Source organism: Microcaecilia unicolor, chromosome 1, assembly GCF_901765095.1.
Source record: "Microcaecilia unicolor chromosome 1, aMicUni1.1, whole genome shotgun sequence".
NCBI lineage: Eukaryota > Metazoa > Chordata > Amphibia > Gymnophiona > Siphonopidae > Microcaecilia > Microcaecilia unicolor.
The window spans coordinates 705,930,221-705,957,554 of NC_044031.1; the positions used below are offsets into that span (position 1 = coordinate 705,930,221).

The 27,334-nt window shown below is 47.9% G+C and overlaps 1 protein-coding gene across 1 annotated transcript in view; it reads left to right on the forward strand.

Annotated features, from left to right (window-relative positions):
- ZNF280D (zinc finger protein 280D) overlaps positions 1–27,334 on the forward strand; it is a 434,133-nt gene that overhangs the window by 179,531 nt on the left and 227,268 nt on the right. The window contains 3 exon segments of the mRNA XM_030189034.1: positions 1,086–1,186; positions 1,275–1,421; positions 24,808–24,942. Of these exon segments, the coding sequence (XP_030044894.1) occupies positions 1,086–1,186; positions 1,275–1,421; positions 24,808–24,942 (383 nt within the window).

Sequence of the window (27,334 nt, forward strand, 5' to 3'; positions counted from 1 at the left end):
TTTTAGCTGTTCATTATATTCATAAACTGGAGACCAGATGTCAACCGACACAGATCCATGTTTCGTGTTACAAAACGCTGTTTCAAGGCAGTCTCCTATATAGAAAAAGAATATTCTCAGTGTATTTTCCTAGCACTATGTCCAGACACACAGTTAGACTTTACTCACCATGCATTTGTCAAACAGTCCCCATTCAAAGATGACCGACATTATAATTCTATAGCTTATATATCCGGTCACGTAAACTGTGACGTAGAGCGTCACTCCCAATCTCCCGGGCAAAACAGCTGATAAGATTTCAGACATCAGAATAATCAAAGACATTCATAATTTCTACTGTGTGGTAATCAGATCAAAGTTTGCCATTCAATTTCCCGATATAATCCAAGAGGTTCAATCGTATTTAACGTAAATATCCAGTATTGTTCTTTACAATTTAATATACTTTCAATATCTCCTCCCTCCCACCCTTCTCTTATTTGATCAATAATACGCCATCGTAGATCTAATATGGAATGTTGATGGTTCACCCAATGTTGAACTAAGGGTGCTTCAAATTTTTTATTTAGAATCCTAGATTTATGCTCTGTTAATCTAATTTTTATTGGTCTCATACTTCGTCTCACATAAATGTTACAATTTGAGTCAAACTTAGAATAAATTTTTTTACCCAGGCAGGGGTCAGTCCATACAGGTCCTGTTATAGTTGTACTGCACCACTGGCAGTGGTCACATCTAGTATGTGTAGCCATGGGTACCATCCTCTTATTCCTGTTAGTTTCTTCCACGATAAAATTTCCCCGATGTTTTTAGTTCTTGTGATAGCCATAATCGGTTTCTCATCAAAAAGTCCATCCATCTGGATAACATGCCAATGTGTCATGATAATCTGTACAACATATTTAGACAAAGATGAATATGGTAGGATACATACTATTCGGTTCTGTTCTTCATGATCCCTTGTTATAGAAGTTGACATTTTTTGTTCTTTATACCACAGTGATAACCTTTTTTGCTATTTATGTTATTAAGGCTTTTGTTTCCTGTAATAGTAATCAGAGATTTATTTATGTTTTCTCTTCTAGCTGTTTGTAAGATCTGTGAATTAGCATTTGAAACAGAGCAAGTTCTCTTGCAGCATATGAAGGACAATCATAAGCCAGGTGAAATGCCATATGTTTGCCAGGTACTTGAATGTGATTTTATTCTTTTCATGTTTCTTCGAGCAAAATTCCAAAAGTAGAAGTCAAATTAATACACTTTCACGTTTATAGGTATGTGGCTACAGGTCTTCAACATTTTCAGATGTAGAAAACCACTTCAGAACAGCTCATGAAAACACAAAAAACTTGCTTTGTCCATTTTGTCTCAAAGTGATAAAAATTGGGACACCATACATGCAGCATTATATGAGACATCAGGTAAGCATTGGTTATGTTTCCATTTACTAAAATGTTAAATATTATGTTTTATTCAATGATCCGAAAATAAAAGCAGCAGGGCAGTAGGTTAAGGAAGAGGCAGAAGGTGGATCAAGACAGAAAAGGAGAAAAGCCTGTTTAAAATGCCAGGACTTAAGGGCAGCTTCCATATCATCAAGCTGATCAATCCATAGACTGGTGGGTTGTGTCCATCTACCAGCAGGTGGAGATAGAGAGCAAACTTTTGCCTCCCTATATGTGGTCATGTGCTGCCGGAAACTCCTCAGTATGTTCTCTATCTCAGCAGGTGGTGGTCACACATCAGCAGCAGCTCTGGCTAGGCCTCCAAGCCTAATTTTTAGGTTTTGTTGAGTGCCTGGGGTTGAGGGCTCTTTTGAGCAAGTGCAAACCTGGTGGTGCCAGGTCCCTCCTTTTCTCCCCCCTCCCGCTGGCTCCGTTAAAAAAAAAAAAAAAAAAAATTTGAACGGCCTTAAAGGCGTTTATTTCGACGTTTATTTAAGCGTCTATTGCAGCTACTCACTGAGACACCAGGTCGTTACGACTCGGAGCGGACAGCAGGTAATTTTTACCTTTTTATAGCGGGCGGGGTTCCCCGATTCTTCTCCTCGTGGCACATGGCGTCGGAGGGCGAGGGCACAAAGGGTCGCTCCCCGGGTCGCTCGAGCGCTTCTAGAGGGGATGCGGGGGTCTTCAAGCCGGATTCGCCCTTGGTGGGTGACAGTTTCGCGACCGATGCATGTCCCGGTCCTTCCTCCGGCGTGGCGGTTTTTCCCGCCATAAACGCCCATCCCCCGCTCCTCGCCTCCGCCATCTTGGCCGGCCACGCGGCTCGGACGGCTTCTTCTTGGGCCGCCCTTGAGGTTGGAGACATGAATGCCATGAACGCCCTTAATTTGGGCGACGGCACAGAAGCGGCTAAAGTTAAGAGCCGTTCTTCCCGCGCGGCTCCTTCGCGGAGTTTCGCGCCGGACGCCATTTTGGATGCGCAGCATGTCTCTCCCCCGCTGTTGCGAGCGCCGGTTGAGAGAGCGCCTAGGGCTGTTGCCCAGGCTGCGGAAGTGCACAGTCTGGGGGGTTTCTCCCCCGAGTTTGTTTTGCTGCTGCATCGGGCCTTCCTCATGCACAACGCTGCCCCCGCTCCCTCCTCTGGTAAAGAGGTTGAGGTTCCCAGAGGTAAACGCCCTCGGGTTGATTCCCAGGCCTTGGAGGAATTTGTCTCCTCCGATGTAGATGAGGGCAGCGTGTCTGGGGTCTCCCAACGGTCCTTTGCGGATTCCTTGGAGGAGACGGATCCCCGCTCGGATGGAGCGGATGACCCCTCTGCAGCGCGGCTTTTTCACCCGGAGGATTTGCCCAACCTGTTGTTACAGGCCATGGACACTTTGAAGATTTCCTCTCCGGAGGACGTCTCTCCCTCAGCCCCTGTTGGCTCTGCCATTATGCTGGGGACGAAGCGCCCGCCTAGAACCTTCCACGTGCATGATGCCATGCACACCTTAATTTCGGCTCAATGGGATGTCCCAGAAGCGAGCCTTAAAGTGGCTAGGGCTATGTCCCGCCTCTATCCTTTGGCTGTGAGTGAACGTGAGGCCTATCTGTGGCCTACCGTGGATTCTTTAATCACTGCGGTGACTAAGAAAACGGCATTGCCGGTGGAAGGTGGCACGGCCCTAAAGGACGCCCAAGACAGGAGATTGGAGGCGGCTGCTTTAAGTTTGCAGGCCTCAGTTTGCGGCTCCTATGTGGCCAGGGCGTGCCTGACTATGGTGCAGCGGGCTTTCCCCTCGGATCATTCCTTGAGGGATGATTGGCCAGCCCTGGAATCGGGCCTGGCCTATTTGGCAGACTTGCTGTATGATGTCTTGAGAGCCTCAGCTAAAGGCATGGCTCAGACTGTCTCTGCGCGGCGGTGGCTTTGGCTGAAACATTGGTCTGCTGACCACGCCTCAAAATCCCGCCTGGCTAGATTGCCTTTTAAAGGCAAGCTGCTCTTTGGGGTCGAGCTGGACAAAATCGTGACTGATCTCGGCACGTCTAAGGGCAAGAAGTTACCGGAGGTCAGGGCTCGGGCTAGTGCTCGTCCCGGTACCTCCAGAGGACGGTTTCAGGAAGCCCGTCGGTACCGCCCGGGCAGGTCGGGTGCTTCTGCCCCCTCTTCCTTTAAGAGGAAGTTCTCCCCCAAGCAGCATTCCTTTCGCAGAGACCGCCGTCCCGGAGGTGCTCCCTCCGGTCCTCCCCCAGGGTCTCGTACCCAATGACGGGGTATTGGTCCACGCCCCAGTGCAGATTGGAGGACGGCTGTCCTCGTTTCTGGGCGAGTGGACCACAATAACTTCAGACGCTTGGGTGCTGGAAGTCATCAGAGACGGCTACAAGCTAGAGTTCTGCCGACCCTTAAGAGACGGGTTTGTACTCTCTCCCTGCAAGTCTCCGGTCAAAGCTGTGGCAGTGCAGCAGACTTTGGACAATCTGGTCCGCCTGGGTGCGGTCGTTCCGGTGCCAGAAAGCCAGCTTGGCAAGGGGCGTTACTCCATTTACTTTGTGGTACCAAAGAAAGGAGGTTCTGTCCGGCCTATCCTCGACCTCAAAGGGGTCAATCGGGCCTTGAAAGTGCGGCACTTTCGCATGGAGACTCTCCGCTCTGTTATAGCGGCAGTGAAGGCAGGGGAGTACCTGGCATCCTTGGACATCAAGGAAGCGTACCTGCATATTCCCATCTGGCCTCCTCATCAACGCTTTCTGCGTTTTGCAGTCCTGGGCCGACACTTCCAGTTCAGAGCCCTCCCGTTCGGGTTGGCTACTGCTCCGCGGACCTTTTCCAAGGTAATGGTGGTCATAGCGGCCTTCCTGCGAAAGGAAGGAGTACAAGTCCATCCTTATCTGGACGACTGGTTGATCCGAGCCCCCTCTTATGCAGAGTGCGGCAGAGCTGTGGACCGGGTAGTTGCTCTTTTGAGCTCCCTGGGATGGATCATCAACTGGGAGAAGAGCCAGCTGCGCCCGACTCAGTCCCTGGAGTATCTGGGAGTTCGATTCGACACCCAAGTGGGCAGAGTGTTCCTGCCAGACAATCGGATTGTCAAGCTTCAGGCTCAGGTGGACCAGTTCCTAGTAGCCTCTCCTCTTCGGGCTTGGGACTATGTGCAGCTGTTGGGCTCTATGACGGCCACGATGGAAGTAGTGCCCTGGGCCAGGGCTCATATGAGACCACTACAACACTCTCTGCTGCAGCGCTGGACTCCGATGTCGGAGGATTATGCGGTGCGTCTTCCCTTGGATCCAGCAGTGCGCAAGGCGCTGAGCTGGTGGATGCAGACAGACAAGTTGTCTGCGGGAATGCCTCTGGTGTCCCCAGAGTGGATTGTCGTCACGACGGACACCTCGTTATCGGGCTGGGGAGCCCACTGCTTGGGAAGGACAGCGCAGGGGCTCTGGTCTCCTGCAGAGGCAAAGTGGTCTATCAACCTCCTGGAACTCAGAGCCATTCGGTTGGCGCTTTTGGAGTTCATCCCGGTACTGGTGTTGAAGCCTGTACGGGTCCTGTCGGACAATGCCACGGCTGTGGCCTATGTCAACCGCCAGGGAGGTACCAAGAGCGCCCCTCTAGCCAAGGAAGCTATGAGTCTATGCCAGTGGGCGGAAGCGAACCTGGAACAGCTGTCAGCGGCCCACATTGCCGGAGTCATGAATGTCAAGGCGGACTTTCTCAGTCGCCATACCTTGGAGCCCGGAGAGTGGCAGCTATCTGCTCAGGCGTTCTTGGACATCACGAAGCGCTGGGGCCAGCCGAGCCTAGATCTGATGGCGTCATCGGCCAATTGCCAAGTGCCGCGCTTCTTCAGCAGAGGACGGGACCCTCGATCCCTGGGAGTAGATGCTCTTCTCCAACAATGGCCGACACAAGAGCTTCTCTATGTGTTCCCGCCCTGGCCCATGTTGGGCAGGGTACTAGACCGGGTGGCAAAGCATCCCGGCAGGATAATCCTGGTGGGTCCGGATTGGCCCAGGCGTCCCTGGTATGCGGACTTGATCAGGCTCTCAGTTGACGATCCTCTGCGGCTGCCAGTGGAGCAGGGCCTGTTACATCAGGGTCCCGTGGTGATGGAGGATCCCTCCCCCTTTGGTCTTACGGCCTGGCTATTGAGCGGCAGCGTCTGAGGAAGAAGGGCTTCTCAGACAAGGTCATCGCCACTATGCTGAGAGCGAGGAAACGCTCTACTTCTACTGCTTACGCCAGGGTTTGGCGTATCTTGCAGCGTGGTGTGAAGCAGGCTCTCTTTCTCCTTTCACTGCTCCAATTTCTTCAGTGTTGGCGTTCCTGCAAGAAGGTCTGGACAAAGGCCTGTCGCTCAGTTCCCTTAAGGTCCAGGTAGCGGCTCTGGCTTGCTTCAGGGGCCGCCTGAAGGGTGTTTCCCTGGCTTCGCAGCCAGATGTGGTGCGCTTTCTCAAGGGAGTTAATCACCTGCGCCCTCCTCTGCACTCAGTGGTGCCTGCGTGGAATCTCAACCTGGTGCTGAGAGCATTGCAGAAGCCGCCGTTTGAACCCTTGTCAAGGGCATCTCTGAAAGACCTGACGTTGAAAGCAGTCTTTTTGGTGGCTATCACTTCAGCCAGAAGAGTTTCCGAGCTCCAGGCGCTCTCATGTCGAGAGCCTTTTCTACAGTTCACTGAGGCAGGAGTGACTATTCGCACAGTGCCTTCCTTCCTGCCCAAGATTGTTTCTCGCTTCCATGTGAATCAGCAGCTATGTCTCCCTTCCTTTCGTAGGGAGGACTACCCAGAGGAGTACTCTGCTCTTAAATATCTGGATGTGAGACGAGTCATCATCAGATACTTGGAAGTGACCAATGATTTCCGGAAATCGGATCATCTGTTTGTCCTGTATTCAGGTCCTCGTAGGGGTCTGCAGGCTGCTAAGCCTACAGTGGCAAGATGGGTCAAGGAAGCCATTGCAGCGGCTTATGTGGCCGCGGGGAAGGTGCCGCCTATCCAGCTGAAGGCTCACTCTACAAGAGCTCAGGCGGCCTCGATGGCAGAGGCCGGTTCCGTCTCCTTGGAAGAGATATGCAAGGCGGCAACTTGGGCTTCGGCCCATACATTCTCCAAGCATTACCGCTTGACTGTGGCTGCTCGGGCGGAGGCCCGGTTTGGAGCTTCAGTGTTGCGGTCAGGGATTTCTATGTCCCGCCCTGGGTGAGTACTGCTTCGGTACATCCCACCAGTCTATGGATTGATCAGCTTGATGATATGGAAGGTAAAATTATGTATAATCATACCTGATAATTTTCTTTCCATTAATCATAGCTGATCAATCCATAGCCCCTCCCAGATATCTGTATTGTTTTTATTCTGGTTGCATTTCAGGTTCAAGTTTAGTCTTCAGTTACTTCAGAAAGACTTCGTGTTCAAGTTTTTTTCACTTGGATTCTTCAAGAGTTAAGACGAGTTTGTGTTACAGTGAGCTGCTGCATTCCTCTCCCCTCCGTTTTACGGGGCTGGATTGAGACTTAAAATTCTGCCGGCACTCCCTCCCGCTTCGTGCGGCTGTAGGGCAGTTTTGTACCCCTCCCGCTTCGGCGGTGTTAGGGTCAGTCAGCTCCTCCCGCGGTTGCGGTTGCAGGATAAGCCAGATCCCCCCGCATCGGCGGGTGTGGTGTCCCTCCCCCGCTCCGCGGGGATGAGCTGGACGGATTCCCCTCCCCCACTTGTGTGGGGATGAGCTGGGTTAATTCCCCTCCCCCGTTGCGGCGGTGGTGAGCTGGGCAGAGTGTCCCTTCGTGGGTGTAATTCTCTAAGTGCTGAGTCCTGCGGATGGAGCTTTGATATCGACATACTGAGGAGTTTCCGGCAGCACATGACCACATATAGGGAGGCAAAAGTTTGCTCTCTATCTCCACCTGCTGGTAGATGGACACAACCCACCAGTCTATGGATTGATCAGCTATGATTAATGGAAAGAAAATTATCAGGTATGATTATACATAATTTTACCTTTAAACAGGTCCGGGTAGATAAGAGAGCAAGATCAGGGAAAAAAACGTTCCAAAGAGAGGGTGCAGAACAGTAGAAGGCTGTGTAATGCCAGTGGTGAAGTTGTAAGTGGGTGAAAGTGAGGATCACAAGTAGATTTGCATTAGCAGATCTAAGGCAGCAGGATGGCTGGTAAAGTGTCAAAGTGAAGCTAGATACAGTGGGACGTTGGAGAGTAGTAGGTATGGTGAGCTAAGAGTAGGATCTTAAAATTAATCTGGTAAGCCACAGGAAGCCAAAGTTCAAACATACTTTTAGCATGAAGGAGATCGATGGTGATGGTCTGGGTGAATGGCAGGTGGCACAATTGGTAAGTGAGTTGCAATAATCCAGACTATTCAAGACCTGCACTTCAATCAAAGTGTAGAGAGTTCAGTTGTCTGGCTAGGTTTTTAAGGAGTTGAATTTCTGTAGAGCATAGAAAGTTTTTTGCCCTATCTTTGAGTTATAGGGGGGGCAAAGAAAGCTCAGTTCCCAACTTCATAAATTCTGAGTATCACACATAGCAAAGCCAAGAGGTTGCAGTGTAGCAATTTGTAACTAGAACTGATATGTTTTTCCTATTTTAAAAGGTATAGCTATGATATAAACTTCTGCAACTTTTCCAGGGCATGAGAAAATATGTAAATAAAAATATATCCATATGAGATAAAGATGACCAAAGAAGGTAACTTGAGTATTGAAAACAAATAGAGAATTTGTATTGTAGAGATATTCAAAGCTGCGTTTATATATTTTTGCTAATGAAATTTGAAAGAATATGTATACATATATTTATACTAAATAACACTAATTTCCACCTAATGAAAATGATGTAAAACTCTAAATGTAGTACCGTTCTATGAATAATATAGGAAGGAAAAAGGCCTCACAGAGCTCCTAGATTTTAGCCATCTAATAGAGCTTAAACAGGTCTTAATAGATCCTCTGTTCATCATTGGCCAAAAAACCTTCCAAGAGTGTTACGTAGTATTCAATGTCACTCACACGTTTGCAATTATACTGAGCAAAAGAATGATACGTCGTATTAAATGTCACTCATAAATTAGCAATTATACTGAACCGGTCTACATTATAATGCAAAAAATGTGGTATTGAAAGAGCAGTTATCTTTCAAACCGCTGACTACCAGCATTAGGAAGTTCTTCGACTAAAGTTCTTCCCAAGCCTTGGGGCGAGGGAGAGAAGGAACAAACTTTAGTTGAAGAACTTCTAGTGCTGGTAGCCAGCGGTTTGAAAGATAAGTGCTTTTTCAATACCACATTTTTTGCATTATAATGTAGACCGGTTCAGTACAAATTGCTAATTTATGAGTGATATTGAATACGACATATCATTCTTTTGCTCAGTTTAACTGCAAACGTGTGAGTGACATTGAATACTACGTATCATGCTTGGAAGGTTTTTTTGGCCAATGATGAACAGAGGATCTATTAAGACCCGTTTAAGCTCTACTAGATGGCTAAAATCTAGGAGCTCTATGAGGCCTTTTTCCTTCCTATATTATTCATAGAACGGTACTACATTTAGCGTTTTACATCATTTTCATGCGGTGGAAATTAGTGTTTAGTATTATCTAACAATTTTGTATTTCCACACCCTAGGCATTTTTCATAGGTTTAGTTAATACATATATTAAGTGTGTATTTCCTTCATATGCCACCTTGAAAATAAATGAGCTAGTGATTTGAATTTTAAATTTAAATATTTGTCCTTTTCAAATCAGAGCTGAAGGTGAGTGAACAGGTACACAAGTTATTTTCTTGTCCAGATGGGCTCCCAGTCAAAGCTGAAATGCAAGCAGAGTGTTGATGCTTTGGTAGGTTGGACAACTAGGCAGCTAAATGGACAGTATTTTTTTTTTTTTAATTTAGATTTTACTGTATCTCAGCATTACACATGTCACTGTATATAACAAAAGAGAGGGAACGAAGTACAAACTAAAGTCCTAACAAAAAAACAGCACCACGAGCCTTTAAAAATGGAACACAGTTCTTTAATGAATGAGCCTTGACAAAAAGACCCGACACGGGCCGTGTTTCAGTGACTAGCACCTGCGTCAGGAGTCTACATAGAATACAAAACACAGAAATAATATATTTAAATTTGTTTTTTAACATATAATGAATAAAACCAAAGATTAATATTTAGACTCATCAAGCATTCATACATAAGCCTATATAAACATCTAAAGCATTTAATATTTTAACATTCTCATATATTATTATATAGTAATTTGAAAATAAATGGATAATTAATCAAAACAAAAATGGTAACTCACCACAGTGATGACGTGGAAAACTTGGGGAATAACTCGAATATATTCCTCTACAATATATTATTCCTTACTTTTGGACAAAACTTTTTTTCATATATTAATATCATATGTTTAAAATGCTTATTTTAATTATTTATAATATATTTTATAAAAAGGTCATATTGTATAATACTGGCTATAACTACATTTTATTATTCATAAAAGCTTAAACTAACAGGTCAAAAATAATTGTTTAAAAACATTTTAAAATGTACAATAAATTTCAAACATTACACTGATAATATTATAAACCTTCAAAAACATTCAAATCAGCACAGAAATGAATAAATATATAAATCCTCAAATATAAAAAAACAAACAAAAACTATTATAGTTTTTGTTTTTTTATATTTGAGAATTTATATATTCATTTCTGTGCTGATTTGAATGTTTTTGAAGGTTTATAATATTATCAGTGTAATGTTTGAAATTTATTGTACATTTTAAAATGTTTTTAAACAATTATTTTTGACCTGTTAGTTTAAGCTTTTATGAATAATAAAATGTAGTTATAGCCAGTATTATATAATATAATATAATCTATAATAATTCTTCATAGGTCAATTTTTGTTATGTCCTCACCGTTGCCCAATTGATCCTGTTTGTTGTTTTGAGTGAGCCTGGGGGCTAGGGATACCCACATGTGAGAACAAGCCACCTGCTTGTCCTCGAAGAAAGCGAAGTTACTTACCTGTAGCAGGTATTCTCTGAGGACAGCAGGCTGATTGTTCTCACCAACCCGCCCGCCTCCCCTTTGGAGTTGTTCCTTTCTTTGGTTTTGCTTCATAAGTTAACTGAAGCGGAACTCTCGTGCAACGGGCGGGAAGATGGCTGCGCATGTGCTGTATGCGTGCCCGCGCGCTCGAAGGCTCTTGCAAGCTTTGTTGCTAGGAAGATTTTCCGGGCCTGGGGCTGCCGTGGATGTCAGCCACATGTGAGAACAATCAGCCTGCTGTCCTCGGAGAATACCTGCTACAGGTAAGTAACTTTGCTTTCTGGAAAGTTTCAAACATATGATAACTTCTAATTGAATAAGAAGTACTTATCTTGGGAACATTAAACCGTATTCTTGGAATCCACTTCACCAATCCCAACAGAGGTTCTCTGTTTCACCACCGTAGGTTGCTTCAGGGGAAATACTTATTTTATCAAGATTATCAGCTCATTCCAAGATGATTCGCCATCACAAACTTTCATAAGCATGCTTTCCATGCATGAGTTTCTCCCATTTTGGCTTCATCAAAAAACACCTTCAATATATATTGACATAATGATGCAATTCCCTCTTTAACATATTGTGGAAACCCCCCCACCCTTTCCAATTTGATCCTCTCTATCATTGCGATACAATTTGTACCCTGTTAACACAGTGTCCCATTGATTGTCCTCTTTCCACCTAGTCTGTGAGATGCCTATTTATATCTACCTCATCATTTAGCGCTATGTACTCTTAACTCTCCCATCTTATATTTTTTAGGCTTCTAGCATTTGTATACAGGCACTTCAATTTGTGTTTTTTCTCCTTGGATCTACAAGCTGCTTAGAAGCATTCAAGCAGTACATTTCCTAGTCATTCATACTGCTTATATTTAAATTTGTTTATTAATTTTCATTAAATACAAAGATACCATCTTTGATAAGATACACCAATATTGCAGCGTTTTTACAAAAGATAATCAAATATACTAACACTATTCCGCTATTACATTAGTTTTATAGTCCACTAAGCAATATGAGAATTCAAGATAGTTTGAAAACCAATGGAAGTTAGAACTAAAACATAGTATAGACTTTAAGAAGAAATAAGCAGGAGGTTACCCTTTAATTATACAACCTTTTCTTTATATGGACTTAACCTCTATCACCTTGTGCATTAAGGAAAGTACGTAATTGTTCAGGGTCAAAGAAAATGTATCTTTTATCATTTAAAGTCAACAAACACTTGCATGGAAAACGCAGTTGAAAGTTTGCCTTAACAGCCAAAGATTCTTGTTTCATCTCAAGGAATTTCTTTCTTCTCTGTTGGGACCAACGAGAAATATCTGGGAATATTGAGACTTTACTGCCTTTAAATTCCGGGTGAATATTTTTAAAATATTGCCTCAGCAGAGCTTCTTTATCTTGTAGGAGTACAAATAAAACAATTAAAGTAGCTCTGAGCTCAATATTTTCTTTTGATTGTTCCAAAAAGTCTGTTAAGTCAAGTACTTCAGGTGTTTTATCTTGATTTCCTGGAACATTCTGTTGTGATTTTTCATAGCTTTCAGATAGTATATTCTTTGCAAGGTTGGAAGGGATTGATCTGAATACTTGTATACCTCTTTCAAAAATTTTACAAACATATCACTTGGGAAGATCGGTTTTCCGGCGCCCACGGTCGCAGTGTGAGCCCCTGATGAGTCCCGGTGAGCCTTGCTCACTGAATCTTCCCCGCCACTCCGGAAACTCACGGCCCGACGGCGTACTCACCGGCTGAACAGCCCGAGAGGGATCCTCTCAAGTGGATGCCCAGGCCTCAGCCTCGCCGACCACGGGAACCCTTGCACTGCCGTCGTGCCCCCCCAGCAGGAATTGCCCGGGAATCAAGTCACCCACAGCGGAGTGAGGAGAGAGCCCGCCAGGAACCTACCGACGGCTCATGTGGCCCGCCTCGGCTTGGCGCCCCGGTCCCATCTACCCAACCACGTGGACGCGACCCCCCCGCGTGGCAGCGCCTGACCAACAGACTCCATCGCCGGCTATCACCACTCGTCCAAGTTTAAACACACCACCGCCCAGGTCCAGACGGCAAGCTAAGCAAGCTAAGTATTTAAATTTTCTACCATAAATTGTTCCAGCCGTCCTTTCAGTCTTTCCCTGCGTGTACTGCTCAGCCCTCCTGTTCCAACCCACCTAACCCAGCTTGTTCCAGAGTGATTCAGTGTGTTTCACCCTGCTGCCTAGCTCTTGTTCCAGTCCTGTTCCAGTCCACCTGATTCAGCAGATTCAGCTCACTCCAGCCCTGCCGCCCAGCCGCAGTCCGTCGGATCCAGCTTCTCCCTGCTTTTCCCACCTACCTGCTCCTGCCTCTCCCTGCCTGTTCCAGCTAACTGCTCCAGTCCCTGCTTGCTCCAGCTACCTGCTCCAGTCTGAACAGCTCCAGCTCATTCCAGTCCTGCTGCCCAGCTCGCCCAGCCGCAGTCCATCGGATCCAGCTTCTCCCTGCTGTTCCACCTACCTGCTCCTACCTCTCCCTGCCTGTTCCAGCTAACTGCTCCAGTCCCTGCTTACTCCAGCTACCTGCTCCAGTCTGAACAGCTCCAGCTCACTCCAGTCCTGCCGCCCAGCTCGCCCAGCCGCACTCCGTCGGATCCAGCTTCTCCCTGTTTGTTCCACCTACCTGCTCCTGCCTCTCCCTGCCTGTTCCAGCTACCTGTTCCAGCTTACCCCAGAGGAGAGCTTGTTCCAGCTACCTGCTTTAGCTTACCGCAGTCCGTCGAATCCAGCTTCTCCCTGATTGTTCCAGCCGCTGTCTGCCAGATCCAGCTTCTCCCTGCTTACCAGCCATCTACTCCAGCTTGTTCCAGCCCACCTACTACCTGCTCCAGCTTACTGCAGTCCGTCGGATCCAGCTTCTCCCTCTTGCTCCAGCCGTAGTCCGTCAGATCCAGCTTCTCCCTATATGTTCCAGCCATCTGCTCCTGCATGTTCCAGCCCACCTGACCCAGCTCATCCAGCTTGTCCCAGTCTATCTGCACCAGCCTGTTCCAGCCCGCCTGACCCAGCTTATCCTGCTCGTCCCAGTCCATCTGCACCAGCCTGCTCCAGTCCGCCTGATCAAGCTCCTCCCTGTTGTGCCTGACATCTACTCCAGCTTCCTCTAGCCCGCCTGATCCAGCTTATTGCATCCCGCCTGCTCGGCTTCCCCCTATTGCTCCAGTCCTCTACTTCAGCAGTACCAGCCCGCCTGATCCAACTTGTTCCTGTCCACCTGATCCAGCCTCTCCCTGCTGTTCCAGCTTACTCCTGCTACCTGCTCCGGTTTGTTCCAGCCTGTTCCAGCTCGTTCCTGCTACCTACTCCAGCCTGTTCCAGCTACCTGCTCCGGCCTGTCCCTGCCTGTCGGATCCAGCTTATCCCTGCCTGCCCCAGTCATCTGTTTCACTGACTCAAGTCGCTACCAAAATCCTACTCACTTTATTAACTGCTGCTTGACAATCTGCATTATTGCTAGCATTTAGGCTTAGCTGCATCTCAGCTGCATCTCACTGTTACCCATTTTAATCACTGATTGATCTGCTTTAATGCTAATGTTTAAAACCTCAAGCTGTTACCTCGACTTCTGATGCATTTTGATTACCTATTTTAACTATTGACTGCATTCCTCTACTCTATCTCAACCGCTGACTGAATTCCTCTAGACACTCTCTCTCCCTATGCCCTAGCTGTTGCCTACTGCCCCAGTCCTAGCCTTCCCGCCCTCCTCCTCTACTCCCATCACATTAGCCTCTTCACATTTATCCGCATCCACCTTAGCCCCATATATGGCCCCTATACACATTCTCTTCATCGCCCTGTCCCTTCATAACATCTTCCCCCCTCCCCCTCCACTGTCTACCTCAGGAACTCATTCCCCACCCTCGTCCCCTCCCGTCCTACTCATCACTCCCCTACCCTACCTCCCCCCACCACCTCCCCAGCTCTCATGCCTCCCTCATCATTCCTAGCTCTCAACCTTCTACACTTCCTCCCCACCATTAACCCATCCCCATTCCTACTTAACACATCCCGTCTTCGTCTTCTTCGTCGACCCTCCTCCCCCACCCTCCTCCGCACTCTCTTACTCCTCCTCCTACTTTCCGCAGGTGACATCAACCCCAATCCAGGTCCCCCTCACCTTTCCTCTCCATATCCCCGCCACCGATCCCAGAATGCCTCCAATCTCATCCCTATCCCCCACTCCCCCCCGCTTCCCTCCCCTTCTCGTGTGCCCTATGGAATGCCCACTCAGTATGCAACAAACTCCCCTTCACCCACGATCTATTCATCTCCCGTTCCCTTCAACTGCTCGCTTTAACTGAAACTTGGATAACCCCTAGCGACACTGCCTCTATCGCAGCCCTATGCCATGGAGGATATCTTTTCTCCCACACTCCCTGCCCAGATGCACGCGGTGGAGGCGTTGGGTTTCTTCTCTCACCCTCCTGTAGTTTCCAACCCCTCCCCCTGCCACAGTCTCACTGCTTCTCATCCTTCGAAACTCATGCCATCCGGCTATTCTACCCGACACCACTCAGAGTTGCAGTCATCTACTGCCCCCCTGATAAGCCCCTCTCTTCATTCCTTACTGACTTCGACGCCTGGCTCTCCGTCTTTCTTGATCCTTCATCTCCATCCCTCATACTTGGTGATTTTAATATTCATGTTGACAACCCATCCAATTCCTACGCTTCTAAATTCCTCACTCTGACATCCTCCTTTAACCTCCAACTATGCTCTACCACCCCTACTCACCGTAATGGCCATTGTCTCAACCTCGTTCTCTTCTCTTCCTGCTCACTTTCCAACTTCGGCACCTCAGTCCTTCCAATCTCAGATCATCACCTAATCAACCTCACACTTCACCACCCCCCCCTCAACCTCGCCCAACTATAACCACTGCCTTCAGGAATCTCCAAGCCGTCGACCCCCCCACCCTATCCTCCCACATCTCCAATCTCTTCCCTTCCATCTTATCTTCTGAATCCGTCGACAAGGCTGTCTCTACCTACAATGAAATTCTCTCCACAGCTCTAGATACCCTAGCACCATCTGTCTCTCGCCCCACTAAACGCATTAATCCTCAGCCCTGGTTAACCCCTTGCATCCGTTACCTTCGCTCCTGCACCCGTTCCGCGGAACGACTCTGGAGGAAATCTCGCACCCTGTCAGACTTCACCCATTACAAATTCATGCTTTCCTCCTTCCAGTCCTCCCTATTCCTTGCCAAACAGGAATATTACTCTCAATTAACCAATTCTCTTGGCTCCAACCCTCGTCGCCTCTTTGCCACCCTCAACTCCCTACTTAAAGTGCCCTCCGCCCCCACCCCCCCTTCACTCTCTCCTCAAACACTAGCTGATTACTTCCACGATAAAGTGCAAAAGATAAACCTTGAATTCACTTCCAAGCCTTCTCCTCCCTGTGACTTCCTAACCCACTCCCTCAACCAACCTAACGCCTCCTTCTCCTCCTTCCCTGAGATCACCGAAGAGGACACTGCTCGCCTTCTTTCTTCCTCTAAGTGCACCATCTGTTCCTCTGATCCGATTCCCACCAATCTGCTTACCAACATCTCTCCTACAGTTATCCCCTCTATCTGTCACATCCTCAACCTCTCTCTCTCCACTTCTACTGTCCCTGACACCTTCAAGCACGCTGTAGTCACACCACTTCTCAAAAAACCTTCACATGACCCCACCTGTCCCTCCAACTACCGCCCCATCTCTCTTCTACCCTTCCTCTCCAAAATACTTGAACGCGCTGTCCACAGCCGCTGTCTTGATTTCCTCTCCTCTCAGGCCGTCCTCGATCCGCTTCAATCAGGGTTTCGCCCACTACACTCGACAGAAACAGCACTCTCCAAAGTCTGCAACGACCTGTTCCTTGCCAAATCCAAAGGTCACTATTCCATCCTCATCCTCCTCGACCTATCGGCCGCCTTTGACACCGTCAATCACAATTTACTTCTTGACACACTGTCCTCATTCGGGTTCCAGGGCTCCGTCCTCTCCTGGTTCTCATCGTACCTTTCCCAACGCACCTTCAGAGTATTTTCTAACGGCACTTCTTCCACCCCCATCCCGCTCTCTGTTGGGGTTCCTCAAGGATCTGTCCTTGGACCACTTCTTTTCTCGATCTACACCTCTTCCCTGGGCTCGCTGATCTCATCACATGGTTTCCAGTACCACCTCTATGCTGATGACACCCAGCTTTATCTCTCCACTCCCGACATCACTGTCGAAACCCAGGCCAAAGTTTCGGCCTGCCTCTCAGACATCGCTGCCTGGATGTCCAACCGGCATCTGAAACTGAACATGGCAAAGACTGAGCTCCTTGTTTTTCCACCCAAACCCTCATCTCCTCTTCCCCCACTTTCCGTCTCTGTGGACAACGCCCTCATCCTCCCTGTCTCTTCTGCCTGCAATCTCGGAGTCATCTTCGACTCCTCCCTTTCCTTTTCTGCCCATATCCAGCAGACAGCTAAGACCTGTCGCTTCTTCCTCTATAATATTAGCAAAATCCGCCCTTTCCTCTCTGAACAGACCACCCGAACCCTCGTCCATTCGCTCGTTACCTCTCGCCTTGACTACTGCAACCTTCTTCTCGCTGGCCTCCCGCTCAGCCACCTATCCCCCCTTCAATCTGTTCAAAATACCGCCGCACGTCTTATCTACCGCGTGAACCGATACTCTCACATCACCCCTCTCCTCAAGTCGCTTCACTGGCTCCCAATCCGCTACCATATACAGTTCAAGCTTCTCCTATTGACCTTAAAGTGCACTCAATCTGCAGCCCCCCACTACCTCTCTGCCCTCCTCTCCCCGTATGTTCCCACTCGTAACCTCCACTCTCAGGACAAATCACTCCTATCTGTACCCTTCTCTACCACCGCTATCTCCAGACTCCGCCCCTTCTGCCTCGCATCACCTCATGCCTGGAACAGACTTCCTGAGCCCATACGCCATGCGCCCTCCCTGCCCATCTTCAAGTCCTTACTCAAAGCCCATCTCTTCTCCCTTGCCTTTGGCGCCTAACCACCTTCTCCATTCATGTTACCTACACTGACTACATAGTTTGTAACCCCTAGATTGTAAGCTATTTAGTTATAACCTTTGATTGTAAGCTACCTACACTGACTACATAGTTTGTAACTTTTAGATTGTAAGCTCTCCAGAGCAGGGACTGTCCTTCCCCTTGTGAAACTTGTACAGCGCTGCGTAACCCTGGCAGCGCTATAGAAATGCTAAGTAGTAGTAGTAGTAGAGATGAATTGATCTCTTGGAAAATTTAACACACGTAAATTTAAATTTCTTGAAGAATTTTCTAGATTTTCTATCTTTCGATGTAATATCATTCTGTCTCCAGAGATTTGTGCTTGTTGTTCTAAAATCTTAGCAGTTTCAGTCTCAAGTTTAGTCTGTTTCAACGAAATACCTTCCATCTTCTCTTTTAAATTTTTTATTTGAGAGGAATTATTTAAAGATACGGAAATAAAGGCATTACAAACCTTGTGCAAAGATTCTAAGGCTGTCCATATAGACTCCAAGGACACCCCTTGGGGCTTTACCAACGGTTGAATCGCCATAGTACAGAGATAGGATTCTTGTAACTTTATATCTCGAGTCGAGTCTTCCGTTGCATCCCCAGTTGCTATCTCCGGTGTTCGTTGGGCTCCCGCAGCCTGCCCTGATTGTATCACGGGTGCCGCTCCTTCAGACAGAGTTCACCACCCCTTCGAGCTTCCTGCTTCGGGCCTCAGCACAGCAACGCCATCTGATTGCGGAGGCGGCGGGGTCAAAGGTCCCAGCGGGCTGAGCAAAAGATCGCTCTCCTGGACGGGACTCTTCCCAGTCTCGTCAACGGATACGCCCGAAGTTGGGGTCGACACCAAGAATGAGGACATTGGCAGTTGTCCCGGTAAGGAGGGGATCTGCTTCGGGAGAGGTGGTCCCTTCGGCTTGCCCTTCCTTTTCGGCATTATTAAGAGGGAAAAGGGAACTTTCTGAAAGCTTTTTACGAGCAACCGCCGTCCATATCCTGCTTGGATGCCATATTGAATCGAAATACAGCCATTCATACTGCTTAATGAATTAACCAAATTGGTTCTCTTAGCTACTGATCTTGAAGGTACTCTCAGGTAGAGACTAAGTCTTAAGTTGTTGCATCCTCCCTAGGGAGAGAGTTAATAACGTCCTGAGCCTCCTGCACCAACTCCAATATTTTCCATTGTCCATCTGTAAACACTTTCAGAATTGCTGGATACAGAACAAGGAATCAAATCCTTTGCTCATTTAATCCATTACAGAGCGGACTAAACAACCTCTTTCCATGAAAGCTGGGGAATAGTCTTGAAAGAGTAAAACAGCCTTGCCCTCGTATTGAAACTTTCAGTTTTGCCTGTAGAATCTGTGAAGATCCACCTTGTGCACATAGTTTGAGTTTCGCTATGACCACCCGATGTCTGGTCTGATCGGGCCACTGGTGCCCCAAGCAATGCACATGCTCCATCCATAGAGGATCTGTATCATTGTTCAGTGAGAGAAAAGAAGCAAGCCACTGTTCCATCACTAGAGGAAGCTTTCTATCTACCAGAGTTTCAGCCAACCCCACCAGGGTTCCTCCTAGGTTATCGAGCTTAAGCGCTTGGTCTTTCACTTGGGCCTTTAAAGCCTCCAGCTCCAGCCCTGTGGTGCTCAAGGAGTCCTCTAAATCAGACATACGCTGTTCCAATTCCCCAGCATTCCAGCACATTTCTGTAAATAGTGTTTCAAAAGTTTGTATTTGCTCAAATAATTTGTCCCACCTGGGTTCCAGCACTTTTTTTTTTTTTTAAACATATTTTATTAAAGTTTTTGTATTTTTTAACATCCAACTGGAAACATCTCTGATCAAACAGTCACATAAGGACTAGCTTACAACAACAAAGCGTCACTTATCATAACAAACAAGCAATATAATATTCCCTCTTCACATCTTTTCCAAGTTTCCCTTCCCCCCTCCCTCCCTCTCATTTCCATCTCCCCACCCTGGAAGCCAGATTCTCTCTCGTTTCTTCTCGTATGGGCCCCAAACTTTTTGAAACATCACTAGCAAGCCTTTCCGCATTGCAGTCAGTTTAGCCATTTGATAAATATACTCTACTTTATAGCCTACCCTCTGTAAGGGGGGTGTTTCCAATGATTTCCAAGCCTTCGCCAGCTGCATTTTGGCCGCAGCAAATATTTGAACCACAAGCTTATGTTCCTGCACCCTCGTTTTTTTAGGGCGGGCATGAAGCAGGCAATATTCTATCTGACGTGTGTAGCCCCCTTTTCCCAGGCAATTGACCACATTTACTATCTGTTCCCAAAATGTACACACCTTGGGGCATTCCCACCAAATGTGTAGAAAAGATCCCTGACCCCCACAATTACGCCAGCAACTCTTAGATACATTTGGATAGATCCTATGAAGGCGCATTGGCGTATGGTACCACCAGAATAACATCTTATACCCGTTTTCAGTCACCGGCTGAGTGATTGATGAGCGCAACAAGAACCTAAAACTGTTGGCCCACCAGCTTATGGAGAAGTTCTTTTGCATCGCTTTCTGGGTTCCAGCACTTGAATCATTGCTGTGGTAAGTTTCATTAGTTGCACTGTGTAAATTCACAAGATGCAAATCCCATTGTGTTCACAATCTTGTCTTCTCTGTGGGACTGCGCCTTTTCCTTTCGCACTCCTTTAGAAGACATATCTGTACCTGGTGAGGTAAGAAACTTGTCCATATTTATTTTATTTGTTACATTTGTATCCCACATTTTCCCACCTATTTGTCGGCTCAGTGTGGCTTACATGGTACCGGAGAGGCGTTTGCAGACTCCGGTGTGAACAAATACAAAGTGATGTTGTGATAAGATAAAGTTCATGTGGAACAGCCATATTAGGGAATCGTGCAACGGAAGAGTTGTGTTATGTTCATTACGTACTTTAGTTTTGTTGTGTTGCAAAGATCAGGCATTTAAGTTGGATCGGTAGGGTTTGCCTTTTTAACTAAGATGGGGGCTGACTAATGGGTTAACGAACCGTTAGCTCCTGATGCCACCTCGGAGCTAACCGCTGTTCAGTTTCCTGTTTGGCTGTATGATGGTCCGGTTTTGTTTACACCGGTTTCCCTTGTTACTGCGGTGTCCTGATTTCACCACTTTTCGCCGGTTATGGAGCGGAAAATCGCAAGGGAGCTGTGGCCGGCTTGGCTCGTTTCCTGCATGTCGGTGGGCCGGCTGTGAGTCCGATTGCGTTGACTCTACTCGTGTGGCCTTTTTGGTGGTTCTTGAGGCCCCCTGGAAAATCCGTCGGTGTTTGGCCGTCGATCGCCTGCTCCTCTCTGGGCTTATGCCTGCTTTGGTCCGGGGCACCGTGGTTTGCTGCTTGTTTGCTGTGGCTGCCTCTCCCCCGTTTTCATCTTTTCCGCCGGGGAGTCTGCTGCCTTTGCTGTCCTGCCCTAGACGATCTTCTGGTTGTCCCGCTGGAGTTGCTCCCCTGCTGACATCGCCAGCTCTTCCTCTCCTGCTGGCCTGATGGTGGAGCAGTGGCGGAGGTCCTCGTCCTGGAAGGCCCGACGGTTGGAGCTGCGCTGGAGGTCTGTTCGAACCTCCATCTTGGTTCCTTTGCCATTATCTCTGTGGGTGTTGCCTGCCTCCAGCTTTCGTCTGCCTCTGGTGATCGTTGCTTCTTTCCTGGTCGCATGCTACTGCTGCAGCTTCCTCTGCGTCTCATCTGGGCACTGCTGCAGTTCCTGTTTGAAGATCGCCTTGCCGGTCCTGTTGAGTCACTCTGCTTTGCCTGCTCCTGGACTTCCTTTTTTCCCCTTCCTACCCTGTTTCTCTCCCCTACCTAATGTACTGTACTTGTACCTGATTTTCCATGTAGCTGTATTTATTTGTGCAGCTGTTGGGCTCTATGACAGCCACGATGGAAGTAGTGCCCTGGGCCAGGGCTCATATGAGACCACTACAACTCTCTCTGCTGCAGCGCTGGACTCCAGTGTCGGAGGATTACGCTGTGCGCCTTCCCTTGGACCTAGCGGTGCGCAAGGTGCTGAGCTGGTGGCTGAGGACAGACAAGTTGTCCGCAGGGATGCCTCTTTTGATCCCGGAGTGGGTTGTCGTCACGATGGACGCCTCTTTGACGGGCTGGGGAGCCCACTGCTTGGGAAGGACAGCGCAGGGGCTCTGGTCTCCTGCAGAGGCAAAGTGGTCTAGCAACCTCCTGGAACTCAGAGCCATTCGGTTAGCGCTTTTGGAGTTTCTCCCGGTACTGGCGTTGAAGCCAGTACAGATCCTGTCGGACAATGCCACGGCTGTGGCCTATGTCAATTGCCAGGGAGGTACCAAGAGCGCCCCTCTAGCCAAGGAGGCCATGAATCTATGCCAGTGGGCGGAAGCGAATCTGGAACAGCTGTTGGCGGCCCACATTGCCGGAGTCATGAATGTCAAGGCGGACTTTCTCAGTCGCCATACCTTGGATCCCGGAGAGTGGCAGCTATCGGCTCAGGTGTTCTTGGACATCACGAAGCGCTGGGGCCAGCCGAGCCTAGATCTGATGGCGTCATCGGCCAATTGCTAAGTGCCGCGCTTTTTCAGCAGAGGACGGGACCCTCGATCTCTGGGAGTAGATGCGCTTCTCCAACAGTGGCCGACACAGGAGCTTCTCTATGTGTTCCCACCCTGGCCCATGTTGGGCAGGGTGCTAGACCGGGTGGCAAAGCATCCGGGCTGGGTAATCCTGGTGGGTCCGGACTGGCCCAGACGTCCCTGGTATGCGGACTTGATCAGGCTCTCAGTGGACGGCCCTCTGCAGCTGCCAGCGGAGCAGGACCTGTTGCATCAGGGTCCCGTGGTGATGGAGGATCCCTCCCCCTTTGGTCTTTTGGCCTGGCTATTGAGCGGCAGCGTCTGAGGAAGAAGGGCTTCTCAGACAAGGTCATCGCCACTATGCTGAGAGCGAGGAAGTGCTCTACTTCTACTGCTTACGCCAGGGTTTGGCGTACCTTTGCATCGTGGTATGAGGCAGGCTCCCTTTCTCCCTTCACTGCTCCAATTTCTTCAGTGTTGGTGTTCCTGCAAGAAGGTCTGGAGAAAGGCCTGTCGCTCAGTTCCCTTAAAGTCCAGGTAACGGCTCTGGCTTGCTTCAGGGGCCACCTGAAGGGTGCTTCCCTGGCTTCGCAGCCAGATGTGGTGCGCTTTCTCAAGGGAGTTAATCACCTGCACCCTCCTCTGCACTCAGTGGTACCTGCGTGGAATCTCAATCTGGTGCTAAGAGCCTTGCAGAAGCCGCCTTTTGAACCCTTGTCGAGGGCATCTCTGAAAGACCTGACGTTGAAAGTAGTCTTTTTGGTGGCTATCACTTCAGCCAGAAGAGTTTCCGAGCTCCAGGCGCTATCATGTCGAGAGCCCTTTCTGCAGTTCACTGAGGCAGGAGTGTCTATTCGCACAGTGCCTTCCTTCCTGCCCAAGATTGTCTCTCGCTTCCATGTGAATCAGCAGCTCTGTCTCCCATCCTTTCGTAGGGGAGGACTACCCAGAGGAGTACTCTGCTCTCAAATATCTAGATGTGAGACAAGTCATCATCAGATACTTGGAAGTGACCAATGATTTCCGGAAATCGGATCATCTGTTTGTCCTGTTTGCAGGTCCTCGTAAGGGTCTGCAGGCTGCTAAGCCTACAGTGGCAAGATGGGTCAAGGAAGCCATTGCAGCGGCTTATGTGGCCGCGGGGAAGGTGCCGCCTATCCGGCTGAAGGCTCACTCCACTAGAGCTCAGGCGGCCTCGATGGCGGAGGCCGGGTCCGTCTCCTTGGAAGAGATTTGCAAGGCGGCAACTTGGGCATCGGCTCATACCTTCTCCAGGCATTACCGCTTGACTGTGGCAGCTCGGGCGGAGGCCCGGTTTGGAGTTTCAGTGTTGCGGTCAGGGATTTCTATGTCCCGCCCTGGGTGAGTACTGCTTCGGTACATCCCACCAGTCTATGGATTGATCAGCATGATGATATGGAAGGTAAAATTATGAATCATACCTGATAATTTTCTTTCCATTAATCATAGCTGATCAATCCATGGCCCCTCCCAGATATCTGTACTGTTTTTATTCTGGTTGCATTTCAGGTTCAAGTTTAGTCTTCAGTTCCTGTTCAGGAGGATCTTCGTGTTCAAGTTTTTTCAATTGGATTCTTCAGGAGTTGAGACGATTTTGTGTTACAGTGAGCTGCTGCATTCCTCTCACCTCCGTTTTACGGGGCTGGATTGAGACCTAAATTCTGCCGGCGCTCCCTCCCGCTTCGTGCGGCTGTAGGGCAGCTTTGTACCCCTCCCGCTTCGGCGGTGTTAGGGTCAGTCAGCTCCTCCCGCGGTTGCAGGATAAGCCAGATCCCCCTGCATCGGCGGGTGTGGTGTCCCTCCCCCGCTCCGCGGGGATGAGCTGGACGGATTCCCCTCCCCCACTTGTGTGGGGATGAGCTGGGTTAATTCCCCTCCCCCCTTTCGGCGGTGGTGAGCTGGGCAGAGTGTCCCTTTGTGGGTGTAATTCTCTAAGTGCTGAGTCCTGCGGATGGAGCTTTGATATCGACATACTGAGGAGTTTCTGGCAGCACATGACCACATATAGGGAGGCAAAAGGATTGCTCTCTATCTCCACCTGCTGGTAGATGGACACACCCACCAGTCTATGGGTTGATCAGCTATGATTAATGGAAAGAAAATTATCAGGTATGATACATAATTTTACCTTTTACATGTTTGTATTGCCACATATGCAAAAATTTATAAAATTATACTTTATAAGATGAAATTCATTGATGGTAAAGAAATGCAAAGGTTTGAAAATAATTTGTTTGAATTGTCCTATTGTAGCTCAACAATTTTGAGGGGCACAAAGAAACCAAAAGCATTTGCCCCACCATTATGGCTTACCTACTTTGCAACCCCTTCCCTCAGCTCCCTACTAAACAGGCAAACTACACTTAATGTTCGTATTTGAAAAACCCAGACTACATGTAGTGTGTTCTCTGCTAACCTAATGCTCCCTTTCGGAACACTTTTGCTACACAGGTTGACAACTCTCAAATAGTCCATTTTCAAAGACAGCATATTTTCAGTGGAAATGTTCCTCACTGTGATCTCTTAAAATACTCACTAGGCACGCCTTTTCATTTAAAGTGAAAAGGCAGCTGTTCTTATGAAAAGGACATTTCAATAAGAGTGCTGGCTTACCAAATGCGTTTCCTTATTCTTTTTAATAGAAAAAAGGAATCTATCGTTGCACTAAATGCAGATTGCAATTTTTGACCTGTAAAGAAAAAATGGATCACAAAACTCAACATCATCGAACATATAGAAAACCTAAAGAATTGGATGGCTTGCCCCCTGGAACTAAGGTAAATTAATTAAAATGTGATTTAAATGGAAGTAAATTAAACAACTTGTATTCAAGATAGTTAAAATGGCACTGGTAAGCCTTCCTCAGCTGAGAAGTGCCCAGGTCTACCACCGGCTGCCTTTCAGGTGCTGTAGAGGACTTGCAGCTCATCTGCATATCCTTTCAGCCTTCTCCAGGGTGACTCCCAGGTCCAGTCCGATCCACTCAGGGCCTCCGCTCTTGGTGCTGTGCACCGTTAGGCGTGTGGGGCATTTTTCTCTTTACATCTATTTTCTCCCAGTCACTACTGACCTCACCCAATTATACCTAATTCTGAATCACACTGTGGCCCCTATACACATTCTCTTCCTTGCCCTGTCCCTTCCTAATCTTTTCCCTCACCCCCTACTTCTCTCCACTACAGGAACTCACTGCCCATCCATCGACTTCATCACCTCACCTTATCTCCTACCCTCTTCCTCCCTCTTAACTTTTAATCTTCATCTCTTTCTTCCTTCCATTTTGCCTTCCCCATTCCACCTAAATACCTCTCACCTTCGACACCTTCATGGCCACACCTCTCCTACTCTCCTCCGCTCTCTTTTACTCCTCTTACTCTCAGCCGGTGACATGAATCCCAATCCTGGCCCTCCTCACTAACTATTATCCCAACTCTACAGATTTCACCATGACCTCTCTAACCTCATCACTATTCCTCTACTCCCCTCCTCTTCTCTGCCCTTCTCTTGCGCCCTTTGGAATGCCCGCTCTATCTGCAACAAACTCCCCTATATCCATGACCTCTTTATCTCGCGCCACCTCCATCTGCTCGCCATAACAGAAACCTGGCTCTGCCCTGATGACTCTGCTTCAGTCGCAGCCCTCTGCCATGGCGGCTATCTTTTTTCAGATACTCCTTGCCCTGCTGGCCGCGAGGGTGGTGTTGGATTACTACTCTCTCCCTCCTCCAGATTTCAACCCCTTCTTCCACCTCAATCTCACTGTTTTTCCTCCTTTGAAGTCCACTCTATCCGCCTTTTCTCTCCTCTGCCTCTTCGAATAGCAGTCATTTATCGTCCCCCTGATAAGTCCCTTTCATCCTTTCTCAGTGACTTTGTTGATGACTCTCTCATTCACCCTGTCTCCTCAGCTCGAAACCTTGGGGTCATCTTTGACTCTTCTCTCTCCTTCTCTGCTCATATCCAGCAGATCGCCAAGACCTGTCATTTCTTTCTTTACAACATCCGTAAAATCCGCCCCTTTCTTTCTGAGCACTCTACCAAAACCCTCATCCACACCCTTGTCACCTCTCATTTGGATACTGCAATCTGCTTCTTGCTGGCCTCCCACTTAGTCACCTCTCCCCTCTCCCCTCTCCAATCGGTTCAAAACTCTGCTGCCCGTCTCGTCTTTCGCCAGGGTCACTTTACTCATACTACCCCTCTCCTCAAGTCGCTTCACTGGCTCCCTATCCGTTTTCGCATCCTGTTCAAACTTCTTCTACTAACCTATAAACGTAGTCACTCTGCTGCTCCCCAGTATCTCTCCACACTCGTCCTTCCCTACACCCCATCCCGTGCACTCCGTTCCCTGGATAAATCCTTCTTATCTGTTCCCTTCTCCGCTACTGCCAACTCCAGACTTTGCTCCTTCTGTCTTGCTGCACCCTATGCCTGGAATAGACTTCCTGAGCCCCTATGTCTTGCCCCATCCTTGACCATCTTTAAATCTAGATTGAAAGCCCACCTCTTTAACATTGCTATTGACTCGTAACCACTTGTATCCACTCACCTCCACCTACCCTCCTCTCCTCTTTCCTCTTTCCTCTACACATTAATTGCTTTATTTTTTGTCTATTAGATTGTAAGCTCTTTGAGCAGGGACTGTCTTTCTTCTATGTTTGTGCAGCGCTGCATACGCTGTGTAGCGCTATAGAAATGCTAAATAGTAGTAGTAGTCTTCTGAAAGATAAAATAGTTAAGCATATTCTTGATTTAATTAAAACGTGTATTTTATTCAGAGCATTTTAATCATGTGGTAAAATTTCTAGTGACATTTCACAATGATGGTCTTTTCTTGTTGAGGGGGCAAAAGTTTGTTCTTTGTTCTTTCGGTACTTTGATGACTTGTTCCTAACACAGGGATTCTCAGCCCAGTCCTTGGGACATACCCAGCCAGTCAGGTTTTCAAGATATCCACAGTGAGTATGCATGAGATAAATCTGCAGGCATTACTTCCATTATAAGTAAATTTATCTCATGTATGAATGAAGATGCGAATAAAGGTGATCCAATCAATATTGGGTATCTGGATTATCAAAAGGCATTTGACAAAGTACCTCATGAGACCTGAGGAAATTAAGTCATGGGATAGGAGACATTGTCCTATTGTGAATTAAAACTGGTTAAAAT